Source organism: Hemiscyllium ocellatum, chromosome 13 (genome assembly GCF_020745735.1).
Source record: "Hemiscyllium ocellatum isolate sHemOce1 chromosome 13, sHemOce1.pat.X.cur, whole genome shotgun sequence".
Taxonomy (NCBI): domain Eukaryota; kingdom Metazoa; phylum Chordata; class Chondrichthyes; order Orectolobiformes; family Hemiscylliidae; genus Hemiscyllium; species Hemiscyllium ocellatum.
This window is the reverse complement of record NC_083413.1, coordinates 49,194,898-49,218,345: the sequence shown is the minus strand read 5'-3', so window position 1 is coordinate 49,218,345 and position 23,448 is coordinate 49,194,898. Positions and strand designations below refer to the sequence as shown.

The window sequence follows — 23,448 nt, the reverse complement described above, 5'->3', positions numbered from 1 at the left end:
TTCCTTCAGTGACACTGGGTCAAAATCCTGAAACATCCTCCTTAATGGCATTGTGGGTCTGCTGACAGGATATAGACTTCAGTGGTTCAAAAAGGCAGCAAATTACCATCTTCTTGAGGGCAACTAGGGTTGGGAAATAAATGCTGGCTTAACCATTGATACCCTCATACCATGTGTGAATCATTATTGCACTTTCCATGATAGCAGTCCAGTGGCACAGTGGTTAGCATGCTGTCTCACAGTGCCAGGGACCTCAGTTCGATTTCAGCCTTGAGCGACTGTGCGGTGTTTGTATGGGCCTCTGTTTCCACCGAGTACTCTGGTTTCCTCCCACAGTCCAAAGATGTGTGGGTTAGGTGGATTGGCCATGCTAAGTTACCCCATAGTGTTCAGGGATGTACAGGCTAGTGATTAAGCATGGGGAATTGAGGGTTACAGGGATGTGGGTCTGGGTGGGATACACTTTAAAGGGTTGGTGTAGATACAATAGACCAAAACGGCCTCTATTTGTACTGTAGGGATTCTTTGATAAAGCCATTGAACTACTTCTTGAATAAAAGAACATTCAACCCATCAACACCCCTCCTCTATATCCTTAACGCCATCAGTCTCCAGACACGTATTGATTATTGTTTTGAACCTGCTTAATGATTGAGTTTCCATAGCTCTTTGGGGTAGACAATTCTGAAATTCACCACCCTTTGAGTGAAGAAATTGAGTGAAAAAATGATTACCAACACATTGTTGCCTTCATCAGTGATTGTTGCACTTGCATGCCAGCTTTTAGTGACACATGACAAAAATACCCAGATTCCATTAGACATTCAACTTCTCATCACTTTTTTTTCTACTGGATAGAATAATTTCACATTTGTTCACATTATATTCCATCTTTCTTGTTCTTGCCCATTCATAAATCCTGTCCAAGTCCTTTTGATGCTTCCTTGCACCTTCCCACAAATTATATTATCAGCCAATTTGATGTCATTAACACATTTGGAAATATTACAGTTGGCTCCCATTTATATGGATTGTGAACAATTGTGGGCCTAGCACTGACTCTTGAAGTACTTTACTAATCACAACATGCCATCCTGAGAATGGTCTGTTTATTTCTTTTGTCTCTTTCTGCCTATTAATCAATTCTCAATCCATAATCTCATAATAAAGGGTCACCCACTTAAGGAGATGAGAAGGAATTTCTTCTGTCAGAGGGCAGTGAAGTGTAGAATTATTGCAGCAGAGGGCTCTCAAGCTGACTCATTCAGTATAGTCAAGGCTGAGATAGACAGTAAAAGCTTCAAGGATTATGGGAAAAAGGTGGGAAAATAGAGTTGAGGATTATTGGGTCAGCAATGATCTTATTAAATGATGGAACAATCTTGATGGGTTGAATGACCTACTACAGCTCCTATATCTTTTAGACTTGTGGTCTTGTGGCTGGACAGATTTCTCTGATTTGGGAATCTTGAGTCATAGTCTCAGGATACAGGCTAGACCATTATGTGGACAGCATGGTGGCTCAATAGTTATCACTATTGCCTCCAAGGGCCAGGGATCTGGTTTGATTTCTAACCTCAGACAATGGTCTGTGTGGAGTTTGCATGTTCTCCCCGTGTCTGCAAGGGTTTCCTCTGGATACTCTGGTTTCCTCCCACAGTGCAAGGATGTGCAGGTTAGGTGTATTGCCCATGCTAAGTTGCCTCATAATGGGGTAATAGGATGTACAGGCTATGTGGATTAGCTATTGTAAATTCAGGGTTATGGATCTGGTTGGGATGTTCTTTAGAGGATCAGTGCAGACTCAATGGGCTGAATGGCATCTATCTAGAATGGATTCTATAACATTCTAAGACTAGATGAAGAAAATGTTCTTCACTCAAAGGGTAGTGAATCTGTTGAATTCTCTACCACAGAGAGTTACAGACGCCAAGTTATTGAATATATTCAAGAAAGAGATGATTTTTTTAGATTGTTGAGGCATCAAGGGGTATGAAGAGAAAGCAAGAAAATGGCATTCAAATAAAGGATCAGCCTGGTCATATTAAATGGCAGAGCAGGTTAAAAGGCCAAATGACCTAACCCTGCTCCTAGTTTCTATGTTATAACAAATTCTGACATTATCCCTTCTACTGATGTCAAGCTAACAGATTTGTAGTTCTCTACTCTAGCTCACCTTTCCTTCTTAAATAAGAGTAGGACAATCATTGAAATCAATGGAAATAAAAGTCTAGAGAGTAGTAAGTGACTGTCAACTCACCAACATGCATTGTCTGTCATTGTATAAAATTAAGATCTGCCCCACTGTATGAGGAAAGTTTTTGACAAATTAAAATTTCTTGTTGTCCAGTTCCTCCTTAAAACAATTTAGACAATGATTACTAACAGAGTGAAGAAATGAAACAATTTCCAATTCAGAATATGTATTTTATTTTTGAAAGTGTCAAATAGACAAATGGAAAGCATTACGATAAAAATAGTTCAAGAACGTTATCATTTCTGAAGGGCTGAGAAACTAACTTAGTGTCACTGTTTAATTTACCTATTTTCTATTTCTGTATGAATAATTCAATTATAATAACATAGCACAACTATTTGAAATTCTACTTGCATTTTATCTCAGGGCCCAAGAATTTGTTTAAATGGGGAACGAAGTACAGCACTTTTTACATTCAAAGCTGTTCACAGATCCATAATCAGACGAAAAATGACACCAAACTAAAGAAAGTATTATGAGGGTAACTGAAAGCATGTTCAAAGCAGTAGGTTTGAAGGACCTTAAGTTTTGGAGGTGGATTTTGCAGTTAGATGTGCACGATCCATCAAACCACGTTTTGTGTTCAATTCAGGCCGCAGTAAAAGAACGTAACATTTAGGAAAGAAGATGCAAACAAGAAGGCCAAAGCTTGAGGACAGGATGGCAAATATTTCTATTGCAACTAAATATTTTCCTTTACTACTGAAGTAAGCTGGTAGGAAGGATACCCATACAGCAAAAAAGATAAATAGGCTAAAAGTGATAAATTTTGCTTCATTGAAATTGTTAGGCAATTTTCGAGCAAGAAATGCCAAAACGAAACCAAGAACAGATAAGAATCCAATATATCCCAAACTGCCAAATAACGCATGTTCAGATCCTTTGCTGCATTCTAGAATTATTTTTCCAACTGCAGCCTTTGTGTTTTTCTCCACAGCAATTGGTAATGAGAACAAAAACCCGACACAGATGCATATCTGAATAAGCATTGCGGCCGTGACAACCAAACGGTGATGTATGGGCTGGAAGTGTTTTAATACATTTTGGTTGGGTGTTGTCATTGTAAAAGCCAATACCACCACTACAGTTTTAACAAGGATGCATGATAGGCACAATGTAAAGCTGATGCCAAATCCTATTTGACGGATGACACAAAATTCAACTGAAGGTTTGCCAATAAATGCAAGAGAAGTCAGGAAACACAGCATTAAAGAAAATAGGAGGAGAAAACTAAGCTCGTAATTATTAGCTCTTACAATGGGCGTATTCATGAACTTTATAAATATCAGAATAACAGTTACAGAGATAGTAACCCCTAATATTGAAAAAAAAGTCAAAACGCTCCCCAATGGTTCATAGAAAGACAGGAACTCCACCTCCTTCGGTACACACTGATCTTTATTTATATTTGACCAGTAATCCTCAGGACACTGAAAACATTCTGTGAAACATGAAAACAAAATCAAATAATTTGAAAACTATTATTTAATTTCATTATAGCTTTTAAAAGAAATAACTGAATTGACATCGTATGGCACAAACCTATCCCTGACATAATCAGAAAGTGGATAATTTCTCCACATTGGCTTTTATTGTTCTTTTCAATTTCTGTTGTGATTTGATTACTATGTCAAAACTATCAAGAAAATCTCTGAGTTAGCATCATTTTAGCAATCTGAACCAGACATAACCAGCAAAATTTCATGTCTTTCCTGAGGCATGTTTGGAAGTGGTGGTATTTAACCGGGTCAGAGGTGTTGAATGGGGCCCTTGTCACTTCCTTGCATCTGCCTCAATATGTCCATCTATAAACCTTCCTACTACACTGCTCATTGAGGCTCTGAGGAGCTGAACATGAAATAGAACAAAAGTTAAAATGGTCAGAGTTCATAGTTACAGATCATTCTCATCAAGAGGAAACTCTTCTGCCTGCAGTCAGAGTTCAGATTTTTGTTTCAGAATCAAGAAGAGAATATGCTAATGAGCAAATAACAGGATATAAAACATGTGACTCACAGACATTGTTAATTCAGGTCACAGCGTACATGTATAGGGTGTGTCAAGCTGCCAGTTCAAATTTATTTTGATTATAGGTAAGTTTACCTGTGCCATTTGATATCTCTCCATCAGCACATGGAATGCAGTCAAAGCAGCAAATTGGTTGTCCTTGCTGAACTCTTTTCCGAGTTCCTGATTTGCAATTTTTACTGCATACAGAATGGGGAACCTTGGCAATGGAAAAAGACAATAGCACACAATAAATTTAAGCTGAAATAATGTTTCTTGTATCTTGTTTAGTACACTGTTAATGTGTGTGGTTTTAGTTAGCATCTCAATTCATTTCAGAGCCTGGTGGCTCTGACATCCAACATTATGAAGTGCTTCGAGAGATTAGTAGTGACACACATGAGTTCCAGCCTTCCAAATTGTCTTGATCCACTACAATCGGCTTACCGTCACAATAGTCCACAGCAGATACCATCTCGCTGGCCTTACACTCGTCCCTATAACATCTGGATAAGAAGGAGACTTACAACAGACTTTTATTTATTGACTTTAGCTCCACCTTCAACACTATAATTCCAACCAAAATAATCTCCAAACTCTGCTCCCCTCTCTGTAACTGGATTCTCGACTTTCTGACCTGCAGACCGCAATCAGTAAGGATGGGTGACAACATCTCTTCCACAATAATCTTCAACATCAGTGCCCTACAAGCTGCATATTCAGAGCCTTATGATCTCCTTATACACTCACAAATTCAGCTCCAACTCAACTTACAAATTTGATAATGACATCACCATAGTAGGTCAGATCTCAAACAATGACATGACAGAGTTCAGGATGGAGGCAGACAACTTAGTGGCATGGTGTAAAGGCAACAATCTCCCTCAATGTCATAAAAATGAAGGAACTGATCATCGACTCCAGGAAGCAAAGTAGAGGACATGCCCTGTCTGTATCAATGGTGCTAAGGTGGAGTGGCTGAGAGCTTCAACTTCCTAGGAGTAAATATCACTAGCAATCTATCCTAGTCCATCTGCATTGATGCTACTGTCAAGAACGCACACCAATATCTCTATTAAGGAAGACCAAGGAAATTCAGCATGTCCACAATGACTTACTGATTTTTATAGATGCATCATAGAAAGCATCCTATCCTAATGCATCACAGCTTGGTATGGCAACTGCTCTCCCCAAGACCACAAGAAATTACAGAGAGTTGTGAAAGCAGCCCAGTCCATTATGAAAACCAATCTTCTTTCCTCTGACTCTGTCTATATTTCCCACTGATATAATAAAAGACCCAACCCCACACGGGTTATAACTTTTTTCACCCTCTTCCATTCGGTAGAAGATACAAAAGTTTAAAAACACGAAATAACAGGTTTAAGAACATCTTCTTCCCCACTGTTATTAGACTTATGAATGAACCTCTCATATATTAGAGCTGATCTTTGTCTGACCTTCTGTAACACTATATTCTGGATTCAGTTCTATTATCCTGACATACTTATGCAAGGTATGATTTGTCTGGTTAGCATGCAAAACAATACTTTTCACTGTATCTTGAGACATGTGACAAGAATAAATCAAATCAGTATTTACATTACTTTACATGAAATCTAAAGACAGCATTGTATTTTCAGTTGTTTCACTGGGTGTCAGTGTAGTGCTGAGTGTATCTTACCAACACCAGGATGGCTGCTGGCTGCTGGCTACATGCATGTGTGCAGTTTGTGGTGATAAAGTAACATGCCACGATAAAGCTTTCTGGCTATCCGCTTAGCTGCCCTCCTGGCTGCTTCCCTCCTAGCTGCTTCCCTCCTAGCTACCAACCCCTTCACTTGCTGCCAACCAGAGGACCGCACCCTTGTTACTGGATGCATTGCTTGCCATTTCACTCAGGGGGCGGGGCAATGTGCAAGTTGACAGGTGAAGCAATAACTGCTGTTTCTGAGTCTGCCTTTGGTCAATTCACTTCAGGTGCAACTCTTGCAAGGAAGCTTTGTCTTTACAGTACATCAGGAAGTCAACAGATGATCACTGCATCCTGCTCTCACCCACTGGAACCAGGCATCAACAGAGTTCGGTCTGCTTTACAGCTTCTGACACTGCTATGCACTATTATGCATAAAGCTGGTGTTTCTCCGGTTCAATATCCTCATCTGCCTCCTTGGAAGTCTGCCCTAGCTCTCCTAACTCTTCAGAGTCCATCACATACCCTTCCTGCCTCTTCCAGTTGTCCAGAACACAGCATGCAAGCAAGGATTAGGTGACATTCCCTGTCTGGAGTATACCACTAGGAGTATACCACAAGGTGGTATACCTTGTCTGGAGTATACCACCAAGCCACCCCTCCCCTCCCTCCCCAAACTAATCCAAGCATAGGAATATACTTTTCAGCAGGTCAATCATCTATTGCATTATGGTACTGATCAAAAAATGTATCTATGCTCCATCTCAGTCAAGAACTTGTGTAATGGAATCATCAGCCATGGTTGCCGAAGGTAGCTCTCATCTCCCAGTACCCATCCTTGTCAGGCATCAGGACCTTGAAATGAAGCATAAACATAAAAGTTCTCAAGGACTTAGGCATCATAGCAGCTCAGAGGTAACCTGGCGCAGATGTCTAGAATATGATATCAATGATCACAGATTAATATGGAATACTTTCTAATTAATAAAGTCAGTTGCATACAATGTGACCCACTCCATGCGACATGTGTACAGTCTATCATGGGCTGCACCCAAATCTCACTGGCCAGGCTACAAGACCGAATCAGCAAATTGTGGGAAATAATCTAGCTAATGTGTTTAAAGCTGTAGCTTTCAATTTCAGTTAGCTATTTGTGAAGTGTAAGGCCTTACTTGTGCTGAATTTGAAGCACAACGATCTGTAATGAAATTATTGAGCAAATAGATGTAAACACATCCTACATCTGGTGTTCCACCAGTTGAGTAGTAAATGTTGGTATATGGAAGATTTCTAATTTAGATCTTTCAAGCTATTCAAATTTGTAAGAAACGTGTATAATCTCAGAGATTCATTTAAAATACTTCTATATCTGTTCTGTAAACCTGGGCTCTTGTAAATAAACATACCTCTAATTCACCAGTATTCCAAATGAGATCCTTCTCCTTAATGGTAAGTTGATGTCCTGGAGCTGCTCTAGCATCATAACGTCCGACTTTCACAAATTTAATTACACCATCAGCGGTTACTTGCCAGTTTATTATGTCATATACAGCTGAAACATCACCATTTTTATCAAAATATCGTTCATTCCCTGATTGGTCAATAAACCTGACTTTCTTCATATAATGTAGAAGCTATAAGGCAAATGTACAATAATAAACAGTTTTAAACACAATCACACCGCAAAAAGAAGAATCAATATAGCAATATACATAACATATATGTAACAATATCAATTGGCTCTCCTCTTCAAACAATTATTTCTAAAAACGGTTGTCACCATTATCTATTAAAAAGGCATTGTTTTGATCTCAATGTTGCGATAGCTGACATAGACTTCATTAAAAATCTTGGATTTGGTTGTTTGTTTACTAAGCCCTTCTGTTGACCATGTCGTAATTTTCTTTTAAAAATTTAACATGATTTTTGTGAGAACCATTTCACCAATGTTTGTTTGAGAAATTTAAGCCTTTTCTTTCCAACTGATTTTCATCAAAAATCTGAACAAAAACTAAGAGTTAGGTTTGAAAATTGTCACATTAGTTTTTCACCCAATTAACTTCCATGCAACTTTCTGTATGGATTTTCTGCCATTGGTTGTATCTGCTATTTTTAAAAGCTTCTTTATATTAGTTTCACCTATGATGTTTTGATACCCTTGATACAATTATCTACTGTTACTACCAGGAAGCTAGTTTTCAGAATATGTCCATTTAAATTATTTTGCATGCTTCTTTACAAATTTCTCCTAATGATTGCAAGTAAACACTAAACCCAACTTGTTAACTTCTCATTTTCTTTTAGATGTTGTGTTTATTATAGTAAACAAGTTTTAAGTGAAGCTCACTAACAGCATCACAATGGGTTTCCCCATGTGAAGGTAGGAGGAAATTGCTACAGATGTTCAAATCCATACTGAAACCAAAGATTGCTGCAAATCACAGTGGGTCAGGCAGCGTCTGTGGAGAATGTGAATGCTTGGCACTGCAATTTTCTTGAAAAACAAAAAAGATGAAAAAGATGTGCAAAATAAGAGTCACATCAGAGATGCCCTGGAGTTCCCACGGCCCCCCCACCACCACACTGCCCCCAGACCCATGTTAATACACAAACCAGAAAAATCTCAACCTGGTAAAGGAGCATTTCTTTCACACTGCAACAATATAAACCGGTATGTCATAGACTGCAATTTCTGATTAACTTCCAGCAGTCCCTCAAAGTACTAAATGGGTTAAAATTTCCTTTAAATGAATATTGAAAAGACTGAAACAATTGTGTTCAGTCTCAATGACAAACTTCACTTCTTCCCCAAAGTCCCTTTCTCTAACAACTGCTTGAGATTAAAGAAGGTTGTTCCCAATCTTGATATAATATTCGATCCAGAGAGGAGCTTTAAATCCTATACCAGTAATATCATTAAAGCCTATAACTTGTCCGACTCCATCTCACCTCAGGTCTCCTGCTGCTGAGACTTTCATCTGTGCCTTGTACTATTCAAATTCATTTACGACGCCTCCCATTTCTACTTTGCTTGGTGACCATGTCTTCAGTTGTTAAGGCCCTAAGCTCAGGAATTCCAAGCCTCGGTCTCTCAACTCACTTTTTATCTTCAAGACACTCCTTAAACTCTTCTTTTTGATGTATTTTGGTTATCTGCATTTCTTTTTATGTGACTCCATTTCAAATTTGGTTTGTAATGCCACAGCAACTATCTTACTATGTTTTATTATATTAAATGAGCTATCTGAACACAAGTTGTATTAGTAGCAGGACAGTTCATTAAGACCATAAGACCATATCACATAGAAGCATAAGTAGGCCATCCAGCCCACTGAGCCTGCTTTACCATTCAATGAGATCATGGCTGATCTTTTAATCCTCAATTCCACTTTCCTGCCTTGTCTCCATAACCCTTGACTTCCTTACTGATTAAAAATCTGTCTGATGTGTTTGGTGACCCAGTGTCTAGAGCCCTCTGCAGTAAACAGTTCCACAGATTCACTACCCTCTGAGAGAAGAAATTCCTCCTCATCTTTGTTTAAAGTGGGTGACTCGTTGTTCTGAGATTGTGCCCTCTGGTCCTAGACTTGACTTCCCACCTATTTTTGTGTCATCTGCAAATGTAGCTATTGTATATTCAGTTTCCTCATCCAAGCCATTAATATATATCGTAAACAATTGTGGCCCTGGCACTGATCCCTGTGGTACTCCACCATTTACAGATTGACATCATGAAATGCACCCACCTCCATCCCAAATCTCTCTTCTATTAGTTAGATATTTTTCTATCCATGCTGATATATATATTCGTTCCAACACCATGGGCTCATATCTTATTAAGTAGCCTAGTGCATGGTATCTTATCAAATGTCTTCTGAAAATCCAAATGCATTACAACTATTGATTCCCCTTTTGGGATCCTACTTGTTACCTCCTCAAATAACTTTAATAAATTTGTCAGTTATGAGTTGCCCTTCGTGAAGCCATGTTGACTCTGATAATGATTTTTATAAAATGGCCTGCTGTTGCATCATTGATGAAAACAGAGCTGAACGTGCTTTGCCATTTTTGGGAGTAGCATCCTTAAACACGCACTCAGGCTTTGTTTACCAATGTGTACCACTGGTTGAGAGCTGTAGACATTCGGAAATAGCCAACATCCAATCTGGCCGCCAAAACACTTCTGAGAGGGATCAGATGGAGGAGGCTGTTTCTCAAAAATCATTCTCCAAATCTTCATTTCCATCTACAGAACAGATAACCATTCCCCCCACAAAGATTTAAAATCTGTCAGCAAGGCTTTAAAACTTTAACTGATAAAATCACATGTGCAAATGATAAGAGAAACAATTCCAGAAAAAAACCTCAACTAACCTGCCAAGGTTCAAAATCACGTATACTTGCACAGGTTCCATTTTCAAAAGGTCCCTTTCCATTTTCACAGGCCTGCAAATCATGCAGGGCATAAGCGACTGCATAAACAGCATTGTTCACATTGCAGGACACTCGGAAGTTACTGTCATCTGTATAGGAGTGATTAGCAGCCCTCATATCTTCCAGCCCAGTGCAGATTTCCTGACTAATGTTTGGTTGCAGCTTATTTTCTCCCTGTACTACAGGTGACCATAAACAATTGAATACCTCTTCCCAAAGTTCTGTTATAAACATATCATGGACAGCTTTAGTTGGATTCGTCTGAAACAGAAATTCCTGAAGTCCTTCAATGTCACACAAAGGGAGTGTAAGTCCCATTGTTCCAGTCCAGTATTTAGTGTGTTCTTTTTTTATAATAAATAGTGGACCTGATGTACTCCAACCTTCACTTGCTAGCCACGTTCTGTCTGTTATATTTTGTCTAACAACCTCTTCAAGTAAAGGAACAATATTAGTGTCACAAGAGAAAGCAACTATAACCCTTGCAGATGACATTCTTATTACGTCAACAACTTGAAGATATTTTTCTCTAGACTTCACTATTGGAATTGTCTCAGAAAAGGCAATGCACACACCAAGGCTTTCTACTTCTTTTCTAAATATCTGAGCTGCTTGTATGCCATAATCAACATTGTCTGCTAATATTCCCACCCACTTCCAACCAAAGTGCTTCACCAAAAGAACAAAAACCTTGGACTGAAACATATCACTGGGCATTGTGCGAAAAAAGGATGGGAATTCTTCTTTATTGCTGAGAACTGGAATAGATGAAAAGTAACTAATCTGTGGAAAACAAAAAAAGATAATTAATAGAGGCATTCTTAAACTAATGCAGGTCTTATTTTTAACATGATACAGCTCCCTGCTTACAGAATTCTGGTGTTGCATATTTCGGGTTTTTTTGCAAACAGGTTCCTGTCGATGGGTGACTCGGATTAAGATTTACACAAGTGCATGAAAACGTGTCATGGAAACATATTTGCTACAAGTACTGAATATCAATTTGGCAATGGGTATTTTTTTAATTGGGTGTTTTATTATACAGTATTAAATCTACAACTGTAAATACTTGCCAATTTGAACCCAATGGAATAGAAGGAATGTATTTGAATTTGCTGAATGATCCAAATACAACAATGATGGAGATGGACCCATCTTTGATAACTTAAGATTGAAACCATACTGACATCTTATCAAGTTTGTTCTTTCATATTGCAAATACTCAAGTTTCATCCTACAGAGATGAAATCAGCATAAGTCTCAAAAAGCATCACTGTTAATAGCTTGTTGTTAGAATGGTAAATTTGAGTGAGTTATGTCACTCTTCACAGTGAGACAGTGGAACTACATTCTGTCCTTTTACTAGCTTAAATTCTACACCCACTCACCATTCCCACCCTCCAGTTCATTAAGCTTTTATAGACAACACAGATACACTCGCAAAAAGGTAAGTAGGAAATGAATGTCTAGGTAAAGGATAGACATTAAAATAAATTAATTTTTGAAAATCAAAAGCAGAATAAAAATATGTTTCTCAAGGAATTGGTTTGTTTATTGCAGCATTTACACAGTTGAATTAAAGAAGAAAATAATTAGAATAATAATGAAGGAACTTTATTTCTGTTTAATATTTGATTTTGAAATTTGACTTTGCATTCTGGTTTCAAATATTTTTATACACTTTGATTATATTAGAACTGTTAAAATCTTGTGCAGGGCTTATATTTTCCTGGTTTTTGCTTCAGCTAAGTGGAGGTTTATAACTGGAATGAGAATAGAACATTAATATTTTGAAGACTAAAAAATGGATTAAACTTTAATTATGACCTTTATTTAGAAATATATGAAAAATGATTCATTGGGCCAGAATTCACAGAAATCAGAATCCCTACAGTGTGGAAACAGGCCCTTCGGCCCAACAAGTCCACACCAACCTTCTGAACAGTAACCCACCAGGCCCATTCTCCTACCCTATATTTACCACTGACTAATGCACCTAATCTATGCATCCCTGAACACTATGGGCAATTTAGCATGGCTGATTCACCTAACCTGCACATCTTTGGACTGTGGGAGGAAACTGGAGCACCTGGAGAAAACCCACGCAGACATGGGGAGAACATGCAAACTCCACACAGACAGTCACCCGAGGCGGGAATCAAACCCGGGTCCCTGACACTGTGAGGTAGCAGTGCTAACCACTGAGCCACCATGCTTCCCCCGCAACCCCCTACCATTTCATGCATGTGGAAAATCTGGCATGATGGCATTGGGCTGCAAAACTGACATTAACTCACGATCAAAAACAGAAATTACTGGAGAAACTCAGCAGATCCGGCACCCTCCGTGGAGTGAAAGCAGAGATAACATTTCAGGTCCAGAGACCAAATATTACATTACCCATTTGACAGTACAGTTAGAGATGTAAGGTGGGTACGTCCATGTTTTTGGGGAAGGTACCTCATGAGGGAATTTCCTTGTTCACAATGGGGAACACCTTTACCTTACCAGTTGGTATCCCCTTTTTGCTTTTCCTCCACAAATTCCAAAGCCTGACTCACCTCCCACCACTCCCTTGAGTGCCAATCCCATCTTGCCCAAATGCCTGGACTCACCAGACTCTGGAATCCATGCTGTTTTCTTTGTGGGAGTTCTGACACTGCTGGTACACCAAAATACGTTGGCCAATTACATTGTTCAACAGCTCTTAAGGATGGGGTTTCCTTCCACTGAGAAGAGCAGATCCCCCACTGAGCTCATTAGTGCCACCCCCAGCACAATATTGTTTTGGGCAGCCTTTGTAATGAGGAGTGAAATTATGGCCTGCCCCTGTTCTCTATAATTTGTAAGATTGTAAACATTAATGCAAAATTCCCTTTGTTTAATATTTCATGTGAACTGATGAGCCTGTTGTGAAGAAGTTGCTGGCATGGAAGTGCAGTTACGTGTCTGAGTGCCTCCAGGAAGCAGCCTAAAAATTTTAATTTATTCACATTGTGACCCCATGACAACAATGGGACTTTTAATTTTAACTTGTATCTGAGTGAAAAGGACTAGCTATTCTGCCAAATGAATGTAAAACCACACCTTCTCCAAGCCCCACAAAACTTGCCTTGAGGTTATGTAGCTATGCCAGTGTTGGACTGAGGTGAACAAAGTCAGAAATCACATGACACCAGCTTTTGGGGTGCGCCTTCATTGCCAGGTGAAGTCTTCAACCTATGAAGGAGCAGTGCTCCAAAAGTTCGGGATTTTTAATAAACCTGGTGGACTATAACCTGGTGTCCTGTCACTTTTGAATTTGTCCCTTGACATAGACTATTCTTCTTTCTTCATGTTAGAATCATCTAAAAAATTCCCTTCCTTTGCTACTGGTGGGGATATCTGGTTCCTGAATTCATATGCATCTGATTGGGTTCATGCCCATTTCAGGAAGGAAACAAAATTGATGCACACATATGAGACCCGGGAGTAAAAATATCCAAGCCTGAACTGTGAGTCCACAAGTTCAGTTTGCCTTTATTTAGCTGCCATCAGTGACCCCCCCCCCCCCCCCCGCCCTCACCAAAAAAAAACCCACAGGAAGTTAAAATTGTACCAGATCTTTTCAAATATGTTGACAACCTAATCAAAAATAATGAACAAAGAAAAGCATTGTAACTACACCTGTCTTGACAATGACAACAAACTTATATTTATATAACCTTTTTAATCTAATAAAACATCCCAACACAATTCAAGGGAGCATTACAAAATAATATATGATACTGACAAGATTAAAAATATAGAGAGGGATGAAGCCAGGACAGACCAAGGTTGAAAATTTTAACATCAAGATGTTGCTTAAGCTTAAACCAATATAAATTAGATCGTACAAGGATAATAGGTGAACAGGATTGCTGACATTGAAGACAAAAGTGGCAAAGTTTTGGGTGATGTCAAGTTTAAGTTAACAGCAATATATTAACACAAGAGATCCTTATCAATCTCATCTAATAACTAACAGATGTTTGTTTTGAATTGGTCGATCAGGGACATTGTGAAAGCTTCCTTTCAGTTAGTTATTTCTTTAGACATCACAGTATAAAATCAATAGAGCTGCAGTTGTAATCAGTCTATCTCTTTAATGTACAATTATGGAAGCACAGTTCCCTACTTAAACATTATCTACCTATGAAGATTGCCGCTCACCTGAGGAAAATTATAAATCCCAAGTATTGATGCCATTGCTATTGAGATTGTTGATGTTGAGGCACCTATTACAGCAGATAAGGAAGAATTTAACTGGCATTGGTAATTTGGTGTGAATTTCTGCTGTCCAGATATCAGAGCAAATGTATCCTTTATAGCTGCAGGAATATTATAGCAAGTATCATAGATGGCATAGCCCAACGTTATGTTTGGTAAGAGTGCTGGATCATTATTTATTTCATTAATTGCGAAAATCATTCCTTGCATCCATCGATAGGTCCTAATATTGAAGCTTGAAAGCAAAATTGGCAGTAATTATAATTAACATAATCTTAAAAATTCAAATTTGAACATAAAAGTGCTCAACCTGGAAGCAGCATATAAAATGAATGAGGAGGAACTTAGCCTGGATAAACTGACATCAAAGAATGTCAGCTAGAAATGTAATGGACTCCCCTATCTGCCCCTACTTTAAAGAGGAGATCGAGAAGGATTGCCAGAGGAGGCTGCACCACCTGAATCTGCCAGCCTGGTCTGCCATCACCTGTTGGGTCTGTGCCATCTCCTGGGTATGAAAGAATGGCCAGCAATGCCACAAGAAGGCCATGCAAAGATGCCTCAGCCAAAGCTATGGTAAATGAGGAGTTTACATGGGTTAACATTAAATAACATGGAGTTTCTAGAAAAGGTGGAAGAAATTTGAGTAGATACCAGTCCTGATTAAGACAAGTAGGGGTAGTAACCATGATTATTATTTTTAATGTTCCAATCCTTTTATATAGGGGAGTGATGCCAGAAGACTGGAGGAGCACAAGTGTTGAAATCTTGTTCAAGAAATAATAAAGGAGATTTATTTGAATGGCCAGAGAGAGGAAATAAGAAATGAAGATAAGGCAGGAACAGGATACTGATTAGGAATGATCAGCCATGATCATATTGAATGGTGGTGCAGGCTCGAAGGGCAGAATGGCCTACTCCTGCACCTATTGTCTATTGTCTATTGAAATACAACCATTTGGATTGACTCGATGTGCTGGGGTGGTTTCCCCTCAAAGTAGGGAAAGCTAAAAGGAAATATGATGGATACATTGAAAATCAGAAATGTTTAGATAGAATAAATAAAGAGAAACTGTTTCAACTAAATAAAAGGCTGATGGTGAAAGGGCATAGCTTTAGTAAAATTGGCAAATAAAAATAGAGGCAACATGGGAACTCTTTAATGTTATTAGTCCTTAGGATTTTGGATTTGCTCTGTCTGCTGTGGTGGTAGCTATGAATAGAATAGTAGCCTTGCAACAGCAATCAAAGGGAAAATATTGTGGGGGGCATGGGAATGTACTGGGATGCAGGACCATATAGATTGCTCTTCAAAGGATCAAAGCATGCTAAATGGATAAGTGGCCTTCTTTTGTGCTGTATTATTGTTGATCTTATAACTTGTATTAATGTTGACAGTGCCTAGAAAGTATTTTATGCTAAGAAAATTTATCTTTCATGGATCCCATTAAGATTTGATACCTATAACCTTCTTCATGGATGAATCATTGAATCCCTACACTGTGAAAGCAGGCTATTCAGCCCATTGAGTCCAACTCTCCAAAGAGCATCGCACCCAGACCAGATCCCTATCCTATGCCTGTAACCCTGCATTTCCCATGGTCAATCCACCTAACCTGCACATCATTGGATTGTGGGAGGAAGCCCACAGAGACTCTTAGAGAATGTGCAAACTCCACACAGACAGTAGGCTGAGGATGGAATTGAACCTGGGTCACTGGCACTGTGAGGCATCAGTGCTAACCACTGAGCCACCCTGCAGCCCCTTATCATCTCCTTATCTTACCCGAATAGCAACAGAAAATTAATAGATGTGATAAGATGGTTACTCACTTCTTCTTTACCTGGTTGGAAAAATCCATACTTTACATCTTAGATGCATCACAGGACACAGCTGTCACACTCAATGCACTATAGCCCCACCAGTCGATAGTAGTACATCCTGACACTGAGCATATAGTACTGATCTGCATTCTATACTTTCCCCATATAAACCTTCTAATCTTACAGCTGTATGTAAACATTTTACTTTCTCCATATTCTACTTGATACTGGCACATAATCAAATACTGATACATTGTCAACTTTCCCTTTCCCTCAAGGAATTTGACAATGGGTACCAGTGTGGCTCAAGGGCACTGCTGCCTCAGAGCGTCAGGACCTGGGTTTAACTCCAGCCTCGGGCAACTGCCTATGTGGATTTTGCATGTTCTCCCTGTGTCTACATGAGTTTCTTCCTACAGTTTAAAAATGTGCAGATGAAGTGGATTGGCCATGGGTTACAGGGATAGGGCAGAGCAGGTGGGTCTGGGTGGGTTGCTCTTCAGAGGGTCAATGTATACTCGATGGGCTGAATGGTCTGCTTCCAAGCTATAGGGATTCTATGATTGTGACTCACAACAGACAGAAGAGTTAAATGATGGACTGAAAACTACCAAGGATCTATTCTCTCAGCACCTAGGAAAACAACATTCTGGAGGATAATGGGAACCAGAACAGTGGACACAGTGCACATTGTGCTAGCAAGGTCAGCTGCAATATGATAGGTTGGGTCCTTCTCCAATTAACCCCTTACCTTCAACCTGAAAATTGCCATCAAATGAAAATTGTTGAAGTGTAGACTTCATATTTTCCTCCTCAAACCGTTCCCATACCCCTCATCCCCACTACGCTTACTGTTTCTAGATTACCAAAAAGTGCTGACAGCCCAGGCCCTGCAGCCTCAGATAGTTAGATGAGAGGAGAGATTGAGTTCTGAGGAAAAATGCACCATCTTCTAACCTTTCACTCACAGGTACCCATTCAGACTATGGCACTGCATGTGTATTGGAGGCTACATTAGATTTGGGATCTGCACGTGATGAATCAGCAGGTATGAATGGACTGCCGCCAGATATGTAAATGACCAAAGGACAAGGTTGCACATAAATTCTGTTGTATGGACTAAGTTGGGGTGGACAATAGGAAAATGATGTTAATTATGCACTTCATTATGTTTGGGAAATTGGCAGCACTGTCATGTAGCTGCCTATCACTAGCTAGTAGCATTGAAGAGTTTTCATCCTCGGTGGCACAGGGCATGTCACAGAGTTTGAAGGCTATCCTCAATATCATTGAAGACAGTGAGTATGTCCATAGCAGAACTGTCGAACCAACCTCTACTGCAGCAACTGCTGCCCACTATCTCAGCTTCTACTATCTGTAGCACAGCTTGAGTCCTGACTGAGGGCTCAGTTAGACGTAATGAAATTTCTCATTTCAAACATTCAATCTCACGTCAGCACCTGCGAGTCTGCCGAGCTGTGAATTGATATAGTGGCTGTTGTTCGGTGCCCCGGCAGATTACACAAATTGCTAGGGGATGGATTCATTAATTGCTGAATTGCCACTCATTGCAGTGACAGTGGTCCGTGGAGCAGGAATGCGGTGTCCTCACTTAGAAAGACAACAATCATGATCCAACCCCTACCCATGAAACGGTGTCCTTGCTAGTGCCTTTCAGCCAGCCAGCTATCATTCACCATGAGGTGGTGAAATCTGAAATATATCATGATTCAAGGATAGCATATCGTAATAAATAAATTGCACATTTATCAAAGCTCTGATATTTACATATTGATGACTTAAGTAACATGCAAATTATATGAAGCTTGAATAAAATATCATGTTATCATGCACCTACCGGTCATCACACATTCTATTGTCTGGCTCTGATGTGAAGGACAAATTGAATATATCAATGGTGTCATGAAGAGGAAACACTCCTCCGATAATAATATCACCACCCTGAAGTACCCCATTGGCTGTATATCCCTGAAGTTTGCAGCCTGATGGAGCACCTTTAAATTTTGAAAACATACAAAAGAACAAAAGAAAGCATAACTTGAAATAGAAACCCATTTTGACAAGAATTGATACCTGTAGCAGAATAACTTCCTCCACACACACATATATATAGCCATTTAACAATTACCGGTTATTACTTCTGCGGATACAATTATCTGTAGATTCCTACTGAGAATTTTTATGACTACAACCATGAGATCATATAAATTGTTCCTGGGAGCTCAAATTATGTAATATCAAAAGACAATATATTTGCAGTTTCAGGTAAGCAACATTCATTGATATGTTAAAAACATTGACTTAAAACTTATCAAAGATTTATAGTCATAAGGTAGAAAGTGAGATTCAGTTGGCTCAACAACAGTTGTGAAATTGAGCAAGAGAATTAGAATTCTCTCATTCTGTATGGGTAAGTACAACATTTGTCAGCTTAAGAAAGAATATATGTAATGAATACAACATTTTGTGAGAGTCACATATGTGGAAAACATTAAAATAAGAATTGTAAAGAATAACTTCCAAAGGTGACTTTGTTTCCTTTAGGAATTTAGGTATTCTTAAATGTTGACTGAAAAACACACAAAGCTGCATTTTGCTGGGAGGGTGGATGAGGTGGTTCTGACATCATCGAAAGATCATAACATTTAGAATATGAAAATATGCAGAATTTATCAATTATTACCATTAGAGGGAGGAGATCAAGTATTGATTGCCATATATAAATCCCAATGTTCTCGTCTTGTTTTGCATCCACTGGACGTTCATTCAGTGTAGAAACACAAAGAAGGAATTTTGTTTCTTTGCATGAATAAGACATTACTTCAAATTATTACTTACACACCATCTTCACTGTCATGAATGGACAGTAAATACTTGTAACACTTTACAGTGAAATGTCTGATATTGTGGATCATATTCCACAATTTGTACTTAAAATATGACAATAAAATTAAATCCATCTCTTTGGAGACTTTACATCCAACAGTAACCACAGGGTGAGGTGAAATTAGGTAGGTGAGCTGTGGAGTGCTGTTCCTTAAATACAACTTCAAAATAAGACAACCAACATCACATATTATTTGCTGTTCCAGTGCTTATTGTCTGAATTAACACATGCTGTACCAGAAACGTGACAGAATTGATTATTTTTCAAAATAGGTTAAGAGAGCTGGTGTCTCAGGAATTTCAAATCTCTTCAGGTCTTGTAAAAAGCAAAAGGATAAATTAAGGAAAATAGCCATACATCAAGTTTATTTCTTTTAACTGAGACACCAGTGCCAAGAGCAGTGTACATTAGCAGCATAAATTTAGTATCTTCATTTTGAAGACTTTTCCAAAGGAAATTGGCTTTTTAAATAGTCATCTTTACAGGGCCTAAAAGGTTTCAACTTTTATTAGCAAAAATAGATAAATGTTCTATTTAAAGGGATGCCCGCTTGTTAAAGTACTGACATGTTCACCTTATAACAAATTTTTTATTCGATTGAATTAGGTTGTAAAGTAATTAAATGCTTAGCAAAGACATATATCAAAAGATTTACTTTAAAAAAAAGTTGTGCATATTCATCTGTATCCTTGTAATTATACAATAATTGGGAAACTCACCAATTGTTTCCCTGCTTAGTCATCAACCGCACCTGTGTAGTGCAATCATGGAATATTATTTGACTAAAACCCACAGGGACTTCAAATAATTGCTCCAATGCATGATTCCATGGAGCAACAAATGAATTTTCTAGCTTAAAGAAATCTGAATGAAGGCAATCCAAAAAAAGCTTCAATCTGTGAACTTCTGAATTTCAAGATGTTTTGTGGATAAGTTATATGTGCAATACAACATGTTACAGTTACAGAGATAACTGAGTAACTAACAAATTGGGTAAGTAGGTATTGTAAAAGAAAATATGAAATATAACCTATATCTATAATTCCAGTGATCCCAAGCACCAGATCAGTATAAATTTCAGGGATATTCAGGATAGAATGACAGTAAAATGCAGTCCTGCAGCAAAACCCATCTACTGACATATATCACTTGATTTGGCTCATGATTGAGCGATCGATGATATCAACTCCCATTGAGACGAGAAAAAAAACTGTCATTAAATTTTGTTACACCAACCCAACTGGAGTTCCTTTGTTATCTATCCCAGATAAAATAACAAATAAAACTTGCATTTACAACATATTTATCATGCCCATCATGATATTTCAAAATGCTTTCGGGCCAATGGAGTCCTTTTGGAGTGGAATCACTGTGTACTGTGGGAAACGTGCCAGCCAATTTGTGTGCAGCAAACTCTCATAAACAGAAATGTAATAACAACCAAAGAATCAGCCAAATTTTCCAATGAGTGAATAGGCTGGGGCTATTTTCCCTGGAGCGTAAGAGGCTGAGGGGTGACTTTATAGAGGTTTATAAAATCATGAGAGGCATGGATGGGGTAAATTGGCAAGCCCTTTTCCCTGGGATGGGGGAGTCCAGAACGAGAGGGCTGATGTTTAGGTGAGAGGGGAAAAATTTAAAAGAGACCTTAGGGCAACCTTTTCATGCAGTGGGTGGTGCGTGTAAGGAATGAGCTGCCTAAGGAAGTGTTGGAGGCTGGTACAATTACACCATCTGGATGGGTACATGAACAGGAAGGGTTTAGAGGGATATGGGCCAAATGCTGGAAAATAGGACTAGATCTGGTCGGCATGGACGAGTTGGAACGAAGGGTCTGTTTCCGTGCTGTACGTCTCTATGAGTGACGATCTCACACAAAATGTCATTCTGCTTTATTTATACAAAATGAAAGAGGTTTGCATTTCTGACAGGATATTCCAATTAAGGCAGTGCAAAACAGTCGTGGGTAGACAGAGGACACCCAAGTTTTCTGTAATCTAAAGGTTCAGCACCACAGACTGCAAGAATCAACAATTGTGAAGATGGAAAAGCACAGCAGGTCAGACAGCGGGATAGTCAAAGTTTCAGGCCATAACCCTTCATCAGGACTTGCAAGGGGGGTAGGGCAGGGGAAAGGGTAGGTGGGATGGTGATTAGTGGATGTAGGTAGGGAGTTATTGTGATTGGTCAGTGGAAAGGGCGGAATGGATAAGTGAGTAGGAATGGTCAGTGAGAGGAATGCAGCAAGTAGGGGACTCTGCTAGTTTGACAACTCCTGTGAAAGGTAATAGGTGTAGGGTGTCAGGTAAGTAGAATACTAAGTAGATAGGGGCTAGGATGCCATGTGAGTGGGTGATAGATGGGGATGGGGAGGATGCCAAATGACTAAATTCTAGGGCACAAAATGAGAAGGGGTCCAGGCTTAGGGTAGGTTCAGATGGACCAAGTTATTGGGTCCATCATGGGAGGGGGTTGTGTTGTGTTGGGTTACAATGGGGAGGGAGTGAGGTGGGAGTTTCGGTCAAGTGGTGGAGAAGGGAGATCACATCAAGCAGTGGGGGAAGGGTGGGTTCCGCTCTGGCGGTGGGAGTTGTCAGGTCCAGAGCAGGGGCGAGGTGTAGGTTTATGGATATGGCAGTCAGGTCTAGCGACATGAATGTGAAAGAATATTGTGTTTAGAATGGATTGGGAGATCAGGTCTAGTGGCAGGATTGAGGTTTCAGGACATCAACAATTCTGGAGTGCATCAGATCCCTGTGAGGCATCAGATCAAGGTCTGGAGGTTATTGGACAACTGAAGAGGTGTAGTTTGGGGTGTCTGAGGTAAATTGGGGAATATTTGAATTGTTACATAAAAGTTAGGTTACACATTTAATAATGGAACTATCCCAAGTAAAGATTTACCTAACTGCAATAAAACCCTCCGAATTCTTCAATCTAAATGAAGGTTTTCAGAAGTTTTCAGGCACCAAAGAATTGCCCAGCAGAATCTTTGATTTCCAGTCCAATTCTTTCAGAGTTTGCTGCGATGAGGAATTGCACGAGGTGTCCAGGTGCAACTCCCATCTACATTTCAGAAACGACTCTCTGGCCGTTAGAAAATCTGATCCAAAATGTTACATGACATTCACTGAGGAATAAATAAAGAGGACAATGCCCAAGTCTTCTTTGAAAAAGTAGCTTGGGATCTTTTACATTTCAGGCAAATTGGCATTTTAACCTTTCATCCTCAATATGGCACCTGCAGAGTGCAACAATCCAGTCCCCAAAGGTATGACTACCTTGATCGTTTTATTTCCAAAAATGGCTAATATCAGGAATTGTCATTGCCAGCACAGTAAGAATTTGTTGAAGGGTTTGGGACATAAGACATTACCTTTCCAAACCCTTGGACACAGCTCCCCTTATCATCATGCTTCTTGATGAATGTAACTAAATCTTTTCTAATCTCCCATTATTTTGTTTGTTAATGATAAAATTCATTATGTGTTCTGTATCATCATGTTGAGGACAATGTTCACAATTTTATCTTGAGCACAGAGACGAGTAACAAAGGCAACAAGGAAACAACATTGTAATCAAAGAAAATAATAAGAATAAAAGGGATTTTTGCTGAAGTGCATTGTTGTAGAGAGCATGGTTATATTACAGGCTATAATTAATTTTGTGTCAATTGGAGGATGCACTCCATTGATTCATGCCGCATGACCACCATGCCGAACATGAATAGATCTTAAACAAGGCGAGCAACTCAAAACCGAACATCCACGAGGCACTGTGAGCTAAAGTAGAACCATTTTGTGCCACAATCTGAAATCCCAAATCCAGTTGATATCAGATTGAAGAATACAATCGTGCATTCTTTAATGTTTATGCATTGCAGTCAGGAAAACATTTGTGTATAAGTAGCAGTTATAAAGGAAATAAGTCTAAATTGCAGGAAGAAACCAAATGGTGCTTTAGGTGACAGCAAGTGAAATACTTATCATGAGTTAATGATGATGATAGTGGGAAAACACTAGTCTTGCCTTTCCTTTTTTTTTACAGAATTAGGAAATTAAAGCTTACTTGCATTAT

General features: G+C 39.1%; 1 protein-coding gene across 1 annotated transcript; it reads right to left on the bottom strand.

Moving 5' to 3' along the window:
* Window positions 1-2,778: 2,778 nt before the first annotated feature.
* LOC132821332 (vomeronasal type-2 receptor 1-like) lies at window positions 2,779-14,867 on the bottom strand. Its single transcript, XM_060833916.1, has 5 exons — window positions 14,583-14,867; window positions 10,332-11,174; window positions 7,364-7,591; window positions 4,361-4,484; window positions 2,779-3,698 (listed from the first exon to the last, which is right to left on the bottom strand). The coding sequence occupies exons 1-5, from the start codon at window positions 14,847-14,849 to the stop codon at window positions 2,779-2,781; spliced, it is 2,382 nt and encodes a 793-aa protein (XP_060689899.1). The 5' UTR covers window positions 14,850-14,867.
* Window positions 14,868-23,448: the final 8,581 nt, after the last annotated feature.

Excerpts from the sequence above, each read along its gene's own strand:
- LOC132821332 (XM_060833916.1), bottom strand. The coding sequence starts at position 14,849 with ATGCAAGGAATGATTTTCGCAATTAATGAAATAAATAATGATCCAGCA. Across the intron at positions 4,485-7,363 it reads GGAATACTGGTGAATTAGAG|GTTCCCCATTCTGTATGCAG; the intron begins GTATGTTTATTT and ends TCCATTGCCAAG. Across the intron at positions 3,699-4,360 it reads AGAGATATCAAATGGCACAG|AATGTTTTCAGTGTCCTGAG; the intron begins GTAAACTTACCT and ends CATGTTTCACAG.